At 34.7% G+C, this 19,838-nt stretch overlaps 1 protein-coding gene across 1 annotated transcript in view; it reads left to right on the forward strand.

Moving 5' to 3' along the window:
* Positions 1–1,864: 1,864 nt before the first annotated feature.
* Positions 1,865–19,838, forward strand: part of BANK1 (B cell scaffold protein with ankyrin repeats 1) — a 485,960-nt gene continuing 467,986 nt past the window's right edge. Inside the window, exon 1 of the mRNA XM_074228107.1 lies at positions 1,865–1,947. Within this exon, the coding sequence (XP_074084208.1) occupies positions 1,935–1,947 (13 nt within the window). The 5' untranslated portion in view covers positions 1,865–1,934. The remainder of the gene's footprint in view (positions 1,948–19,838) is intronic.

Consider the following 19,838-nt stretch of genomic DNA (forward strand, 5'->3'; position numbering starts at 1 on the left):
TCTTTCCATTGTACCACGAGTATTAGTCAAGAAGTTATTCATTTTTAACAATAGCTAATACAGGTGGAATTTAATTCTGATCAGGACAAGTTAGCTAAAAGAATCTCCACATGAAAATTAAAGTAATGTAAGCTCTTTGGGGACAGGGAAGGAAGCATTTTATATGTGGCATAACTAAAAGGTATTATCTCATGCATGGAGACAGTGGCTAGTAGAGGAAGTAGCAAGTTCACACTGCTACAAGTGCCTTAAACTGAGAGTGATCTGGGCAACTCTGTACTGAATATAGTCTTTAAGACTTAAGACTCAGTTATGCAGGATTGGGTAATGGATTATCATTGGGATGTGAGGTGAGGAAGGGATCTTTTGGACTCTTGCTTCATACAATTTCTAACTGTGCAGTTTAGCTTTGTTGTCTCATCCTTAAAATGAAGACTTTTAACTTTCAATGTCTCATTCTCTTAGTTGCAGGTATAAATTGCATTTATTGAGGAGTCCCTATACTGTTGACTTAACAGATTAGGTTAAAGTTTTGTATTATATATGTTTGTATGTGTGTGTGAATATAGCTATGTAAATAGATGTATATTTATACATATATATGACTCTAATATAATAGCTTGTCCTAATAGGTGTTTGAGAAATGCTTTATTCTCTCCTTCCCACTCCACCAGAAAAGAAAGAAAAAAACAAAGCCCTTATAACCAATAGTCAGGGTCAAACAAACCAAATTCCAATAGGGAGCATTTCTAAAACTATGTGTCTCATTCTGCCTGTTTGCTCCATCATTTTTCTGCCAGATGGTTGACAAATTTTTCATCATCAGCCGTCTGGAGTCACGGGTGATGACTGAATTGAACCTAAAGACCTTCAACATTCTTTGTCTTTACAATGCTGTTAGAGCCTAAATTGTTTCACTCTCACGCAAGTCTTTCCCATTTTCTCTGAAGCCGTGCTTTCTATCATGCCAAAATTTATTCATCCATTGTACATAAAGTTTCCAGTTCTTTGTCACCAAGAAAAAGAGTAGTTGCAAGATTTTTATCCACCTTTTACATTTTCCTCATTCTTTGAACGCTGAGATTATGGGACTCCTAAGGATATCCCTGAATCAATCGTACACTGAGGTTAAAGAACCCGGTCTCAAAATTAGTAAGACATGGCTGGGAAGAATCCTGGTCAAGTCACGTCAACCCTACATGTTTTGGATAGTTCTGGAAGACTGAGTAGCATAGAAGGTATAGGTCTGCCTTGGTAGAAGAGTTACTTTACCTGGGAGGATCTTAGACCCCTGAAATACTAAGCTTAGACCCTCTCTCCCTGCAATGCCTGCATTCAGAAATACCTGAGCCATTTGAAGACATGTTTGACTCGATAGATTCTAAAAGCCGAAGGAGCCTATTCTAAACACCTCATTTTCCTGGAGGAGTGAAACGACTTGCCTAAGGTGATGCAAATACTAAATGGCAGAGTCTGAAATGGAGCTCGAGTTGGAGGACTCCCGAGTCCGGCTGTCCCCGGAGGGGCAGGGGACAAGCTCGAAAGGCCGAAGAGTCCATTAGAGAAAGGAGTAGAGTGGCAGGAAGAGAGGAGGAGGAAGGAGCTGTGAGTGGGAGGGGGAGAAGGCTGGGCCGGGGTCTGGGGTGCTTTCACTTCTGCAAAGGGGGTGTGCGGGGGATCTGAGAAAGGCCGGGGCGCTGGGGCTGGGCTTCCGGGGGAGCCAGGGGCCCGTGGGGGGCCCCCGGGGCCGGGGGCGGAGCGCAGCGCAGAGAAGCGCTCCCCCGGCCGGCGCCCCTTCTCCTTCGCCTGTTCCCACGGTCCCCCCACGGCTCCCCCGGTTCCCGCGGCGTCGGCAGAGGCAGCGCGGTTTGGGGCTCCCCACGCACCACCCCGCGCACCCCGCGCACCCCTCCGGGAGAAGCCCCGGCAGCCGCATGGAGCCCTCAGGTGGGTTCGTGGGCGCTAGGTTCGAGAGCACTAGGACTGGGAAACCTGCCCACGGGGCTAGGGGACGCTTGGGGTCCGGCGGCCCTCTGCTGGGACCCGGGAACTCGGGGAGAAGCCCCTGACCTCTGGGGGCTCTGTCTTCTCTCCCTCAGCACGGCCCTGGGATGGCCGGGGCGCTGCTCCCACTTCCAGGCCCCTAGCAGAGAAGGAACGCATAGCGGGGTCTGGGTTCAACGTGGCAGTGTTACCTACTGCCGCGGTGCTTCTTGGCTTCGTGGATTCTTGACATTTAAAAACAAATTCAGTATCCACTATCCACGGTTTGCTTCGATCGTCCCATGCTTTTTTGTTTTATATATTTAAAAATATTACTCAGAGAAAGATTGCATGGCAAGGCAAAAGGCTCCGAGCTCCTGCAGGAGTGTTTATCTCAGAGTAAGCTGAATATTTTCTTTCTCATTCATTCATTCATTCTTTCATTCATTCCTTTTTGGACTTTCTGGATGACCTTGTGCAAGTCGAGGGAAGTCTCTTTGTCTCAGTTCCCTCATGCTGGCTTTGCTCCAGGAGATTCAAGAGGGATTAGACGGAATTTAGTAGGGGATCTTATTGGGCCTCCACTTTTGATGCACTCAGCCCGAACACAACGTTCCACACAAAGTCCGCTCTTCATATGTGTGAGGTGGTCCAGCTAGTGATTCTGATATGTTACCAGCAGTATTATTCTGAACTTCAAGAAGTCCCCTACAGGCTCAGCATGATCTATAGAGAACTAGGAGGGCTCTGAGTTGATGCTAGACCTTTCATTTCTTCTTGAATATCAAAATGCATGATTTATAGGAGTTTCAACCTCTCTCTTTCTCCATAAATATATATATATATGTATATATATACATATATACACACACACATATACTAATCTCTCTCACATTCTCTCTATCTGTCTGTATCTCTTGATATCTTTATCATTCTCCAACTCTGTAGCTCTTAGTCTCATTCTCTATTTTTTCTTTGTCTCTGTCAATCTCTCAGTCTCTCTCATTCTCTTTCTCTGATCCCCGCCCCTCATTTTCTCTCCCCCCTCCCAAATTTATTCAGCTCATTTCTGAAGAAAATTTCTGACTTTACTAATGGGAGAGAATCTGATCCATAAAATCTGTTCCATCTTCCACATCTTCAGTAATGAAGCAAAAATGATTAGTGTTTAAACAAGGGGCAAGACAGAGGTTGCTTTCAAAATAGTCATTGCCAGCAGTGAAGTTCACAGTGAACTGAGGCTCTGAACAAGTTCCTCCTACTGAATAGAAGACATGATCTTCATGAAAATAAGTTAAAAATGAACTAAAATTCAGCATATGAATTAAATTTATGTATATTTGTCTTATAAAATATAATTTATAAATTTGTCCAGAGACTATTGAAAATTATGCCTTGCACAAAAATGATATGTTTTCCCCATTGAGGGATACCTTGGGCAATCAGTTGGAAAGAAGCTTTTCTCCAGAGATCTGCCAGGCTTTTCCTACTGAGATTTCTCATGCTTTGTAATCATTTTCAAGACCCCAAGAAACCTACATTTTCCACATATAGTTTGACTGAGACAAATATGCTTTGGATCTTAATCCAAATGATGGTGCTTAAAGAAATAAGCTGTTGTGAAAAACAGTCTTTTCTTTCTGAAGAAATTGGATTAACTTTTAAGATCTTTGTCACTAGAGATTTTTACCCATTTTGTTTTGAAAAAGATTTGATTTTGGTTTTTATCCTCTTTGTTTATTTTTTAAGATTACTTAAAAAGTTGAAAAGTAGTTATAAGATGGTCCTTTAACTTGAATTGAAACATTTCATAGCACATAGATCTAGGTCTGGAAAATATCTCAGAGGAGAGATAATCTTATTGGTGCTTTGAAAGATGCAAAATAAGCAGTAATGATAGCTCTGATTTAAATAGCATTTTAAGTTTTGCAAAGAACTTTATACATATTACCTAATATATTATGATTTCTGCATCTATTCTGTGAGTTAGAGGCAATAGTTATCCCCCATTTTTAACTGGGTGTTACAGTGGACAGTGTAGCAGACTTGGAGTCAGGGCAACTTAAGTTCAAATATGAACTCTGACACTTATTAATTGTTTGTGTCGGAGCAAGGAACTTAAACCTGTTTTCCTCAGTTTTCTCATCTGTAAAATGATCTGGGAAAGGAAATAGCAAACCAGTCCAGTATCTTTGCCAAGAAAACCACAAATGGAGGTCATAAAGAGTGGGACCTGATTGAACAACAACATAATTTGGTTCAATCAGCTGCCTTGACTAAATTACACAGAGAAGTGCCAAACTTTCACTATACTTAATGTCAAAGGAATGTTATTTAGAAACCTCTTGATTCTTTCAAAAAATACTGGAGGTCTTTGAAACAAATATTCTTTATGTTACGTTTGTCACTTCCACATTTTTTCTTCTTCCCTTCCACTCAGCAAGGTGATATGTTAGTTGCTTTAGTAACTTCCTTATTTGACTGGTATTTTAGTCAAATATCCTTATATGAGCTATTGTTCTGAATATTAATACAGAATACCATATTTGAATCCAATATTCTCTTAGGAGATAATTTATTTAAATGAAATAATTACTTATATTTTTCTGAGACTTTGAGAGATTTTTGACCTTGCTTCAGAAGTAGTCTGGATTACAACAAATTTTTAAAAATGAGTCTGAAAATCATTTTGTCTTCCATCATCAATCTATCACCAATCCTTTCAACTTATACAAAATTAATTCTGTTATACAATCACAAAATAATAAATATAGCCTTTCTTAGATTAATTTATTACTTTTAATAACATGTGGCTGTTCTAAAGAATAGCAGCATGCTAATGAACACTTCCATTTATATGACCGTCAGTGATTTGGCAGTCTTATTAATTACTTTGCCCTCTAACTTACACTAACAAAAAGAAAATACAACTCCTTGTCCCAGAAGTTTTTAAATTATATACATATTGGGTGGTGGATAAAGATTCAGCCAAATATGAGGGAGATAGAGACCAGATCTTTTTGAATTAATGAATGTCAGATCCTTGAGTTATGACAATGTAATCCTAATGTATAAGTACCAGTATTTGGCTAATGTCATCATTGTCAGAAATAATGAATTTCTCTTGGATTGAGAATTTTGTATATTTCACTGATTCTGGATTTTTTCTTTAGGAGGAACTATTAACTCATCAAAATGAGAGTTTGTCAAGTTCAAGCAATGTATTGTCTTCATTAATTTGGACAGTTAAATAAATAAAGTATCTGCTTAAGAACAAAAGTATAAACATTATTTTTGTGGGTTTTGATGACCATTACCAGTTGGCTTCCCCATAACGTATATATATATATATATATATATATATATATATATATATATATGTATGTATATGTAAAATCTGAATTCAATGAGGCTTTACATTGTCATAAAGTTAAGTTCTATATAGATCAGTTAAGCTTTTATCTTTTCTATAATTAATGAATGATAACTTTAAAAATAATCAATCATCTCATATAGTCCCGTATACATAAGGATCAGGAAGAAAAAGTATACATGGCTTAATCTAAATCCAGCACTAATTCCTAATTAAATAACCCTAACCTGCTGCAGTCTTAGACAAAATTTTAAAGTCCAATGGAGGGTGTGGGGTTTTGGGCGGGGGGAGTTGTTTGTTTGTTTTCGGCACTTTCTTCTTCCCCCTCTTCTTGTCTTCCTCTTCAGTCTCTTGTGGTCTCCTACTGAATTTGATCTACAACTGTCACTCATTTTACCATCTTGGAAAGATGGCACCCACTGGAATCCCAATCAACGAGTATTTATTGAGTAGCAAACAAGTACTATGCTAAGATACACTAGACACAAATGAAAAAATGAAACAGTCTTTCTCCTGAATGGTCTTACAGCCTAATGGGGGAATAATATGAGATACCTTATTTTTTTGACAGATATCTAATGCAAAATTTATTCTCATTAAAGTGTAAATAGAAGCATCTTAGTATCTTAATATCAAAGATCACCTATCTTTTGAAAAGAACTGGAAACTGAGAAGTACCCATTATAGTATATGACTGGGAGAGAATATGTTATATGTGCTATATAGAATGTGCTATAAGAAATTATGAAGGAGGCAGTTTCAGAAAAACCAGGGAAGACTTTTATGAACTTATACAAAGTGACGTTTACAGAACCAGAAGAATATCATACACAGTTAACAACCATATGGTAACAGTAAAGAAATATAAAAGATTTAGTGTCTTTGTCAATAAAATGATTCACAATTCCGAAGAATTCATGATGAAAAATAATAATCACAGTCAGAAAAAGAACTAATGAACTCTTCATGTAAACCGATGCATTTTTATTGCCTTATCTTTCTTGTGTTTGTTTTTTGCAACGTGGCTAATTTGGAAATCTATTTTACCTAATTTCACATGTTTAATGGAAATTGTATTGTTTGCTTTCTCAAAGTATGGGGTAGGGATTGGAGAGAGGGAGAGAGCTTGGAACTGGAAATGATTAAACAAAAAGATTCCCTGTCTAATAGTAACATTTTAAATAAAGAAAAGGCCATATGGAGTAATGTTTTTCTGAGAGGTTCAAATCAGACCTAGCGGAATCTCATTACTAATTTATGTGTGTGTGTGTGTGTGTGTGTGTGTGTGTGACAATTTGGAAATGTGCAGTAAGTTATGGGTGGTATGGTCCTGGAATTAGGATTGTTAATTATATAGAGATTTCTGAACTAATGAAAGCTGATAAGATCAATAAGATAAGGGATATAGATTAAAAAGAGAAGTGAAATCAAGCTGGAACTTTTAAGGTATACTCTCAATTAGTGGGATTGAAATAAATAGATCTTGAAATTATGGATCCCTCCATTATTGAAAATTTAATGGAGTTATTTAGTCTTCTGCCCACAACAATAAAAGCAGTTATTTTTTAAAAAGTCTTAGTTTTCATAAAGATTTGATCCTGGGGTGTCTAGGTGACGCAGTGGATAGAGCACTGGCCCTGGAGTCAGGAGGACCTGGGTTCAAATCCATTCTCAGACACTTAATAATTACCTAGCTGTATGGCCTTGGGCAAGCCACTTAACCTCATTGCCTTGCAAAAACCTACAAAAGAAAAGATTTGATGCTTTTAGTTCTTCTAGTGAATCAACAAGCATTTATAAAGTACCTACTGCAAGCTAGAGAAGAAATTGAGAACCACTCCAGTAGGACCACAAAGATTTGGACTTGACCACAGTCATATGCTAGACAACATAATGAGAATATCATCAAATGAGAACATAATCAGACCTTATGCGTTTATTGGCAAAGTCATGTTCAAACACACATACTAAATACAAGGTAACAGAGTTGAGGAGCATTGAGAACTGAAGGATTAAAAGGAACTTGAGAACATCATTATATGACCATGATGAGAAAAGTAAATATCCAAGGAATTATAATCAGAAAAAGAAAAACCCTTGTCAAATGCCAAAAGAATATGTGTACTAAATAAGAAACACTTCGCAACTTTTGTAACACAGTTAAAAATAATCTAAGTAGGGAGTAAGCCAGGATTGCTATAAAATTGTGCTACTCCTAGACAAATTTTACACACATACAAATATTTTCCATAAGAAATGACAAAAGGGAAACATGTTTCAGAGAAACATGGAAAAATTTGTTTGAGTTAATGCATAGTGCATTTCCCAGAACTAGAGAATAATTTACAATGACATTAGCATTGCATAAAACAATTTGGAAAGACTTAGAAACTCTGATCAGAACAATGACTGACCACATTTCCAGAGATAAGAATGTTATATCTAGAAAATCAAATATTCAGTCCTTCCTTTTCTTTGTACTTCTCCAGGTTTTAGTATAAATGAGATAAAGGATTTTTGGTGGACCATCCAATTAAAAATAATAGCACTATCTCTGGATACAGTTTCAGTGTTCTTTTTTATTATAACAAAAATATAATATCTCACTTTGTTTTTTTCTTCTGAAATAGCAGTCCTGAGTTATACCGAATGCTTCTTGGTCATGGCATACCTCAGAAAGATTCAAAAAAGTTGGTGATGATAAGACTAAAAACATGACAAATTAAACTATTATAATTAAAATTGAAGGCTCTCTCCTGTGGACATGTTTTTCTCTCTAACAGATTGAAATCCAATTGAATTTAGTGTATTTCTGCTCTATAATAAAACTGATGATACAATGACTAGAGATATAATGACTAGTTGGCTTCAAAGCCAACTAGACCTGGGCTGTGTGACTTTGGGCAAGTCATGGAACCTTATTTGCCACCATTTTCTCATCTGTAAAATGAGCTGGAGAAGGAAATGGCAAACCAAGCCATAGAAAGTTACTATGGTAACAGGGAAGATCAAAACAAACTCAGAAGAAAATGAAGTTGAAGCTGCTATAATCAAAACCTGAAAAAAAGTTTGGTTTCAGGCCCCAAAAATGCCTCCTGAAAGAGTTCAGTAAGGATTTTTAAAAATCAAATGAAGGAGGTAGAGGAAAAATTGGGGAACAAAATGAGAGGAATACAAGAAAATTACAAAAAGTCAACAGCTTGGTAATAGAGGTACTTGAGAAAATAATAGCTTTAAAGAATTGAATAGACCAAGAGGACAAGAGGATAAAGCGGCAGAAAAATCCAACAAAGGTGGCTTCTTAGAAAAAATAACTGGTCTGGGTGGCTAGGTAATGCAGTGGATAGAGCACAGGCCCTGGAGGCAGGAGTATCTGAGTTCAAAACTGGCCTCAGAAACTTAATAATTGCCTAGCTTTGTGACCTTGGGTAAGTCACTTCACCCCATTGCCTTACCAAAAAAAAAAAAAAGAATAGCTGGCCAAATGAAAAAAAAGAGATACAAAAATACACTGATGAGAACTCCTTAAAACTAGAACTGAACACACACACACACACACACACACACACACACACACACACACACATACACATTCACAAAGAAAAGAACTCCTTAAAATTATAATTGGAATGAAAGAGGAGATACAGAAGATCAATGACGAAAATCTTTAAAAATTAGAATTGGGAAAGAGGAAGATAATGATGCCATAATATAATGAGAAACAATAAAGCAAAATAAAAATATCTCTTTGGAAAAAAAGGAAGTGGTCAGGAAAATAGATCTAACTGAGAGAATTTAAGAATTATTAAATTAGTGGCAACTAGTTGGCACAGTGGATAGAGCGCTAGCCTTGCTGTCAGAAGGACCTGAGTTCAAATCTGGTCTCAGACACTGAATAATTACTTAACTATTTGACATCAGACAAGTCACTTAACCCCATTGCCTCACCAAAAAAAATTACTGAATTATCTGAAAGTCATGTTAAAAAAAAGAAATTAGACATTTCAAAAAAATCATAAAGGAAAACTGCCCTGATCTTCTAGAAGCAGATGGTAAAAAAAAGCAAATTGAATTTCCCAGGAAAAGCCAGATTCCAAAGCTTTCAGATCAAGATGAAAATATTGCTATCAACCAGAAAGAAACAATTCAAATATCATGAAACAATTCAAATATCATGAAGCTACAGTTAGGATAACACAAGATTTAGCAGTCTCTATATTAAAGTATCATAGAACTTGGAATATGATATTTTAGACTTAGAATAACAATAAAGATTCACATACTCAGAAAAACCAAGTACAATCCTTCAGGGAAATATGGAAATTTAATAGGGAACTCCCTTAATTAATAGGGAACATTTTAGATGAAAAGATCAGAACTGAATAGAAAATTTGACTTTCAAATACAATAATCAAGAGAAGTATAAAAAGGTAAAGAAGAAGAGAAATCATAAGTGATTCAGTGAAATTAAACTGTTTACATTTCTATCAGAAAATGAGGTACATAATTCCCAAGAACTTTATGTTTGTTAAAGCAATTGAGAGGATACATAGACAGAAACCACAGTTGTGAATTGACTATAGTGGAATAATATCTTAAAAAGATAAAATTAAAGATAAAGAGGTATACACAAAGAGAAGGGAGAAGAGAGAAGTAGAATGGAGGAAAGTATCTCACCAAAAGAAAATGGGCAAGAGAACTTTTACAGTGAAGGGAAGGATGGGCAATATAGGAGGGGAGCACTTGAATTAGATCATGATGCAATAATGTGCACACCTATTTTATTATTCTATTGGGAGTAGGAAGGGAGGGCAGAAGAAGCAGGACTGATGCAAGGGAGGGTAGATTGGAGAAAGAGGACCATAGAGACAGAAACAGAAAAGGATAAATGGGAAAAAATAGGATGGAGAGAAGTAAACAGTTATTAATCATATCTATGAATACGGATGGGATGAACTCACCCATAACAGGGAAGTAGAGAGTAAAATGGATTAGAAACCAGAACTAGTTATTAAAACTAGCATGTGTATTTTACAAAAAAAAAACACACTTGAAGCAAAGAGAAACACAAAGAGAAAAGATAAATGACTGAAGCAAAATTTATTATGATTCAGCTGAAATAAAAAAAACAAGCAGGGATAGCAATCATGGTTCAGACAAAACAAATGCAAAACTGGATCTAATTTAGAAAATGAGCAATTCAATATATTTTACTAAAAAGTACCATGAAGAATGAAGTAATATCAGTACTAACCATATTGTTCTTTTTTGTCCTTTTTTCTAAGAAGACCATGACTTCATGGAGGTGATGCAATTATATACATTTGAATTGAATTTAAGTGAAGGAAGGAATTCAATGAAAAGTCATCAGCCTCACTTTCTCCTTTAGAGCCAGCTGGGATCATTTATGCCTGCATCAAATGATATAGCATCCAAATTCTTTAAGGAAAAGTTAAATGAGTTAAAGGAGATAATAGAAAGTAAAACTATACAAGTAGGGGGCTTTAACTTTCCCCTCTCAGAACTAGATAAATCTAACTAAAAAATAAGTTAGAATGTAAGGATGTAATGGTATCTCGAAAACTTAGATTTGATTGAGCTCTGGAGAAAATAGAATGAGAATAGAAAGGAATAGACCTTTTTCTACAAATATCTGCATAAAAATGGCCATGTTAGAATAACTACATGTCTTATAAGCAAGATCATTTCATGGTTCAATTATACCTTTATTCTATAAGTACAATCTCCCCAATTATATTTATCCCTCATTAGCTGAGTTATTGGTTACAGGCTCAACACTTTCATGGTCATCCTAAACCCTTACCTTCTCTCTAAATATGCTTCTTTTAACTACATTAAGAGAAATACAGTTCTGAAGAATTACAGGTATTATCATCCCTTAGTGATTTTCCCCATTTTGGTTTACCTTTTTATGCATCTCTTGAGTCTTGCTTTTGAAGATTGTATTTTCTGTTCAGTTCTGGTCTTTTTATCAGAAAATTTTTGAAGTTCTCTATTTCAGTGAAAGATCATCTTTTCCCCTGAAAGTCAATTAAAAAAAAGCTTGTTGAAATTATTGCCAACTTCAACAAAATTACAGGACAAACCACCAAAAAGATCCAGCAGGAAGAAATAGAAGGAAAAATAGCTGCAGATAATATTCCTTGTCACCACAAAAAGAGCTGCTATAAAATTTTTTGTGCAAATTTTTTAATTTCATTTTTATTTGTTCTATTCTTTTTTATTTTATCTAGTTCTAATATTTCTGGGTAAAAGGGAATGCATAGTTTTGAAACTTTTGAGTCATAATTCTAAAATGCTCCCCAGAATGATTAGATCTGTTCTAAAATCTATCAATTATGCATAAATGTTTCTATCATTCCAAAGCTCCCTCCAACATTTGTCATTTTCTTTTCTGTCATCTTAATAGCTAGAGTGCAAGGCATGAGGTGGTAACTCAGAGATTTTATAAAATTTGCATTTCTTTAATTAATAGTTATTTTGAATATTTTATATGACCATAACTTTGATTTTTTTGAAAACTAATTTAATTTTTGTTCTTTTATCATTTATAATTGAAAAATGATTATTTTAATATGACTCAATTTCTTTTATATGTGAGAAATGAGGCTTTTGTCAGAGGAACTTGCTGAAAAATTCTTTTTGATATTACTTCATTGTGTATTGTACCTTTTAGCAAACATGTTTTTTTTTCCTTGTCTCTTTTAGCTTGTGTTTTATATGAGATCATGATTGTTACTCCATTATTTTTTGTTTCTTCTCTAGTCCTTTGTTAAAATTCCTTGTGTGTCTTTACGTTTCTATTGTGTCTCTTATACACAGCATTTTGTTAGTCTCAACTGCAAAATGGGGGAATAATAGGAATATTTTCCAAGGTTGCTGTAAACATAAAATAAAATAAAAATTTTAAAATAGCACAGTGCCTAGTACAAAATAAATGCTATATAAATATTATAATTAGATTAAAATCAGTTGAGACTTGAAGATGAAATATAACAGGAAAATAATTCCATAATATACTCACTTATTAGAAGTATGTATGTATGTATGTATGTATGTATGTTGGTGGTACAGTAGGATAAAAGGATTGGGAGGAAATTGTGTGTGCCATATCTTTGATTTCTGACAATGATATCTCTTGAACCAAGGTGACTAACCCTAAACTCATGGAGAACATTTAAAGTCTTGAACCCATTTGGCTCAAACCTCTAGGATGTTTGCAACCTTTCCTGTTAAGATTTTAAAGTGGGTCAATAAAGAATTCAGGGATTACTAGTTCAGGGATTTGTAGGAAATTTATATTTATTAATTTATTCAGCAAATATGCCTTACACTAGGCTAAATTCTAAGGAAACAAAACAAACAATTGAAACAATCCTTGCTTTTTTTAAGAACTTCAATTCTACTGTGAGGAGGGGTGGGTAGATAATAAAAGAGTACAAATAAGAAGAAAAGTAGAAGGAAAAAAAGGAGTACCTAAACAAAAGAAATTAGCACACTTAGATAAAAAACCAACACAAACCCTTAGTATTTTTCCCTCTCCCTTATTTTCTGTGACCTGGTATTTGTGATCTGGATTAAACTACAATTGACTTAAGATACTTAATGTTCTTTCCATTCCTTGAGATGTTTGATTTCTGTGTAGAGGTAAAAAGAGCTAAGGAGTGAGGAGGCAGAGTAAGGATATTTATCTTAATGAATGAGTTAAGGAGAAATAACAGCAGTGTAACTCACTAGCTATTATTGCAGATCTTCCATAAGATTGAAGTCATGAAATATATCATTAAGAATATTTTATATAAAATTTCAATGGTTCAGTGTCAATCTGAATGGACAGAGCAAGTAATGTTGGACAGAAGTTGATCCAGGGTCATTGAATACATTTGTCAGGGATGTATTGCCTAATAAATTTATAGGTAGAATATCCTAATCCAATGTTTCATTTTACTGATGAAAACACTAAGACCAAGAGAGAAGGGATTTACCCCAAACCAGAAAGGCAGCACATGGCAAAAATCAAAATTTGCATCCATGTCTTTTGCTTCCAAATGCAACATTCTTTCTATTATACCATTTTGTCTCTTAGGTGATATTCAGATTGGAGGAAGGAAGGGAAGGGAATATTATCACATGGGAAAAATGAGATGAGCATGCAGTGTGATGATGATACATTGGAGAACTGCTCTCTCCAAAGTTGTTAGTTGTTTTTTTATTTGTCAAGACTAAAGACTTTTTCTCAATTCTTATCCTTCTTGCTCTTTCTGACAACCCTCTTCTTTTTGATACTTTGTTCTTTTGTATTTTTCTGACATGACTCTTCTTCTCCTCTTTCTTTCTATGTCACTGATCCTTCTCAGTTTCTGGACTGTCTCTCATTTCTGGAATTCCCTTTCTTCAAATCTGCCTCTTGGTTACCCTAACTTCTTCCATGTCCCAAATAAAATCTAATTTTTCTCAGATCTGCCTTTTCTATTTGCCTTTAATTCTAGTGCCTTTTCTCTGTTGATTGTCTACAATTTATCCTGTCTACACATTTCCATTATTAGACTGAGTCCTTCAAGCTCAAGAGCTGATTTTTCCCCTTTTCTTGTATCCCCAATACTTAACATTGTGTTTGGCACATAGCAAATGCTAAATAAATGTTTGTTGACAGGTTAATTATTAAAACAATGAAAAGTCTTGATTAGACAAAAAGAAGATAATTCAAGAGTCAAAATGTAGAAAGACAAAACTGCTAAGGAAGGTTGTTCAAAAAGGTCCAGCATCAATGAGATAATGAATAGTGTACTGCTATTAAAACATATTTGTATGTTTATAAATGTATACACACGTATAGATATCTGTATGTTTGTCCACATTTAACATATGCACATCAGATTTTAGATGTCAGGAAATTTGAGATAGATTCTTACTTCTAATACTAACTTTTAAATTACTGTGTGACTTCAAAGAAAAATCACTTGCAGTGGCAAAAACATAGATTTTAAAGTGAGAAGATCTTGGTTCAAGTTATGGCTTTGCCACCTGGATGACATTAGAGCTCTGCTCAAAGCATCTCATTTCTCAATGATGCACAAGTTTGGAACTTCTCTAACTTTCCCCACCATGCTCTTGGAAGTTTATTGTTGGAAAAATCTCATTACCTTAGTAAACTATCTCATTTTTCCTGTCCATTGCTCTGATTGGAGGGTAGAGTCATGAACTTAAAAATGTTCATTTTAGGAGAGAGCTCAATATAGAGCATCTCCTTATTCCTGCTCTACTTTGGGTCTTTTCCACCATGTCTCTCTTTTCTCTCTTTCTCTCTCTCTCTCTCTCTCTCTCTCTCTCTCTCTCTCTCTCTCTCTCTCTCTCTCTCTCTCTCTGCATTAAATCCCTTCTCTCCAGTTCCACCCCCCTACCCATCCCCACCTTTCAGGTTTTCTTTTGTATTGACTTCTTCCATTAGATGGTAAACTCCTCAAGGGTAGAACATCTTTTTGTTCTTATTTGTATCTCTGTTGCTTAGCCCTGGGACATAGAAATCACCTAATAAATTTTCCTGTCAGACTTAACATTTAACCTTTCTGGGTCTCATTTTTTTTTTACTTGTAAACAGAGGTATCAGATGATCAGTAAAGTGCATTCTGTCCTTATTAATTCTATGTTACCACAGACATGATTAAGGTGATCTCTGCTTTTTTGTTTATCTAGTATATAATTAATGTTGGACCAAATGACCTATAAGTCATTTTTTTTAAGCTTTTGCAAGGCAATGAGGTTAAGTGACTTTCCAAGATTACCCAGCTAGGTAATTATTAAGTGTCTGAATCCGAATTTGAACTCAGGTCCTCCTGACTCCAGGGTCAGTGCTCTATCCACTGTGCCACCTAGTTGCCCTCGACCTATAAGTCTTAATCCAATTCTCAAAACAAGTAACTTATGCCTAAGTTTTACAGAGCAGTCATTAATGATTTTATGCTAAACAGTTCTGGCCTGAGTATTCAAACTAAAGCAGCAAGGATAAAAAGCAAACAAACAAAAACACTAAAAAACCATTAACAGCCCACAAAAGTATTAAAGTACTGAAAATATTATAGTAAGTACAACTACTTTCAGTAGATAACTTCCAAATCTGCTTTTTCAACTCTCATCTTTCTCCTGAGTTCTAAAACCCCATCAGCAACTGTTATAACAGCTACCTACTGAAGTAAAATTCAACATTTACAAACAGAATTCATCTTTTACTGCAAATCCAACTCTCCTTCTGAGCCCTTTATTTCTGTTGAGACTACTGTCATCTTTCAAGTTATCTTCTATATCGATTCAGTGGTCGAGTCTTGTCTGTTAGATATCTTCAATCTCTCTTGAATCCACTTACTGCTCTCTACTGAAACCAGTGTTTTTAATCCTCACCAGATCACTTCTTTCTTGGTCTATTGAAACAACCAACTTGTTTACATTCTTTCCTGTCTCCAATTCACTCTTCACCAACTTACCAAACTGATATTCCTAATATGCAAATGTGACCATGTTATTCCTTTGCTAAAAAAAACAGACATAAAAACAACTTCAATGTAGTTAAAATACAGTGTCCTAGATTTAGCAGTTTGTAACCTTAACAGTCTGGTCCAACCTTTTATCCCACCTACCCCCCCATGTGCTTTCTGTTCCAGCCAAACTCACCTACATGCATGATATTTCATGTCTAGGCAATTTGCTTTTGCACAAAATGTATCTCCAATTCCTAGAATGCTTTATCTTTTAAGGTTTTGGAATCTATTTTTAAGCAGCTCAAGAAGCATTTTTTCAAGAAATCTTCCTGGATTCTCATGTTTTAATTTCTTTTTTAAAATAACATTTTATTTCTTTCCAAGTATTTGTAAAGATAGCTTTTAATATTAATTTTTTTTACGATTTTGAGTTCCAAATTTTTTCTCTCTCCATTCCTTCCCTCCTACCTCCCCAAGATAGTAAGAAGACAGTGGATAGAACATTGTCCTTGGATTCAGGAAAACCTGAGTTCAAATCCAACTTTGTCAATTAACCCTGATTATCTCACATCCAGAGTCATCTCCAGGCATCCTGATTCATATCTGGCCCCTGGATCAGAGAGCTCTAGAGGAGAAAGTGATATTGATGATTTAACCCAGTATCCCTTCACTCAAATTCAATCTGATCTAAGTTATATTTGTACAATCATTTTAAACATATTTCCTCATTAGTCATCTTGTGAAAGAAGCATCACAACAAAAAGGAAAAAACCACAAGGAAGAAAAAAAACACAAAAAGTGAAAACACAAAAAATGTGAAAATAGTATACTTCAATCTGCATTCAAACTCCATAGTTCTTTCTCTGAATGTGTTTAGCATTTTCCATGATAAGTTTTTTTGGAATTATATTGAATCATTGAGTTTATGAGAAGAGCTAAGTTTATTGTAGTTTATCATCACACAATGTTGATGTAGCTGTATATAATGTTGCCCTGGTTCTATTCACTGCACTCAACATCAGTTCAAGGAAATCTTTTCATGTTTTTCTAAAATCTGCTTGCTCATCAATGATAGTATTTCATTGCATTCATTTCCCACAACTTGGTTAATCATTCCCCAATTGGAGGACATCCCTTCAATTTCTAATTCTTTGCCACAACAAAAAGAGCTACCATAAATACTTTTTTTACATGTGGGTCCTTTTCCCTTTTTTCATGATGTTTTTGGTATTTAGACCTAGTAATAGTGTTACTGGAACAAAGGGTATATAATTTCATAGCCCTTTGGACATAGTTCCAAATTGCTCTCCAGAAAGGTTGAATCATTTCACAACTTCACCAGCAATGCATTGATGTTCAATTTTTCTACATCTCTAAAATTTGTCATTTTTCTTTTCTGTCTTATTAGTCAATCTCTTAGGTATGAGATGGTACCTCAAAGATGTTTTAATTTGAATATCTCTAATCACTAGTGACTTAGAGAACTTTTTCATGATTGTAGATATTTTAAATTTCTTCATTTGAAAACTGCATGTTCATATCCTTTGATCATTTATCATTTGGGAAATGGTAAGTTTTAATTTCATGAATCTATAGCTATACATATGAGTGTGTGTTCTATGTAGTGCTATGATTAAAGGCTAGTTCTGTGATTTATTTGATGTAAGACACATCCACAAGTAGGAATTTTCTTTTACCAATATATATTAGATCATTGCTACTGAATAATCTAAGACAGTTGCCTCTAGCACTGATTAAGTGTCTTGCTGAATGTCAGTGAGTTGGCATGTGTCATAGAAGGTACTGGTACCTAGCTCTGGTCTTTTTTTTCCCCCATACTAGCTAAAAACGCAGACAACTGTATACTACATCTCTCAGCATCTCTTATTTATATGTGTCCTGTATTTACTTGTCTATGGATATTTTGAATTTTTATTTTCTCATGTAATTATCATGTCTTATTGTATAGGCTAGTTTTCTATATCAATGAAGTCACAGATTTATTCCTTAACTCTACCTTATTTTATGTAAGACTACTTTCCTAATGAAATAGCATTACAAAGCCATTTTCAGTTTTCTCTTTTCAATCAATAAATCAAACAACAAATATTTATATGACCCTACCGCATGCAAGATACTGCTCCTAGCTTCCAGGAAGATAAATACAGGAATGAAATTATTCCTGACCACAAGGCTATTATATTCTACTTAGGGAAAAATTCAAAATATCCATTGGCATGTCCCCTTGCCTAGAAAGTACAATCCTCTGGTTTCTGAGTTACCTAAAACAAAAGTAGGAGTTGCGTATCCAGGCTATTGTGGCTACTGGGAATATTCCATGTGGTTCCATAAAAATCCATTCATTCAGAATATACAAATCACAGCAAGTTTGTGTCATAGTGACATTTATTACTCATCAGTTAATAAGCTATCTCATCTTCTCTTCAAACAATGGAAGAAGATCATTGCTTTAGTAATGGTCCTTCCTGGAATCAAAATATTATAACATAATAATTTTAAAATTAATTTCCATGATATTTTATTTATGACCAGACCTATATGTGAAAGTATTATTGCCTGTAAAAAAGACAGCCCTATCACTTCCTAAGTGCTCGGTGCTTAATATAGTGAAGTTTTAAAAAAAATACCTTACATGTATGGATTAGGAAATTTCCATCATTGCCCCATAAGCATCTTTACCACTTTCTGAAGGACATACTCATCATTTCTCTTTGTGGCTCAATAATGGAGCTTCATTTGATTAAAATGGGGAAAGGGTGGTCAAAATAAAAATCTGTATTCTTTTTTTCCCACAAGAGGCAGCTGGGTATAATAGTAATACTCTTACTTTTCAGAATAGATACAATGAGTTTATAGTTCTGTGACAGTTTATTGGTTATGGTTTATCATGTGTCATTACAAATAAATTGGACCACATAGTTCCTAATTCTAGATCATATGATAAGTATCTAGTAGGAGAACACTGAAAGAATAATAATAGCTGGTAAAAAAGCAAATGAAGAGACACAGAATTAATTAACGTTTTCTTTTTTCATAAAAACCTTGAACCTTAACACTAAGATTATTTGCACTTGCCCACATAAGCACATAAATTCAACAAAATTTTTTTAAAAATCATGAAAAAATTAAAATAGACACAGTTCAAAATAAAATTTTGAGGGGGGTACTGATACTCTTTTAGTTTGATGGGGATACCCTCATTTTTAATACCACTTTCTCATTTTAGTCACTAGGTTAGAATTTTGGGGAAATTTGTGTAGAAGCAATCAGATTTTTCTAATTTATGAGAACCAAATAAATTTGCAATATCCAATAATCTTTATAGCATTCAGAAAGAAAATATTTGTTGAACTTTGTTATAAGGGAACCATAAATTCTACTGTATGTCCAGATATAGTTAAGAAAATGGTTATCTTTATAGTCTTTTTGACAAACTTTCTATGTGGCAGTTTGTTTTAGTCATTTTGGAAAAACTTGTTGCTGCTATAGAAAATGTTATGATTCCCAGTCTATGTCTAGATAAGTATTTTTACACAATTGTTCTAAACATTCATGTGGAAAATAACTTTTCTGATTTGAAATGATGATAGACTGCAGCAGTCTATTTTTTAATGATGTTATTTTTCCAAATATATGTTATGAAAATTTTTCAACTTTTATCCATATGAATATGTATGTTTTTATGTTAAAAAAATTTTCTTCTACCCTCTCTTCCCCCTTCCCTCCCCTTAGTGACAAACAGGTTAATATTTTACATATACATTTGTGTTAAGCATGTTTACGCATTAGTCATTTTCTGTATGAGGAATTAGGATTAAGAGGAAAATACAAAGAGATATTTTTTTAAGTGAATGTAGTTTTCATCAGATTCTGAAGGATTTTTTTTTTATTTGGTTTGGTTTTATTTTGTTTTTCTTCCTCTGGATTGGGATAGTAGTGTCCATAGCTGGGCTAATAGGATTGTTAGT

The sequence above is a fragment of the Macrotis lagotis genome, chromosome 3, assembly GCF_037893015.1.
Source record: "Macrotis lagotis isolate mMagLag1 chromosome 3, bilby.v1.9.chrom.fasta, whole genome shotgun sequence".
NCBI classification, from domain to species: Eukaryota; Metazoa; Chordata; class Mammalia; order Peramelemorphia; family Peramelidae; genus Macrotis; species Macrotis lagotis.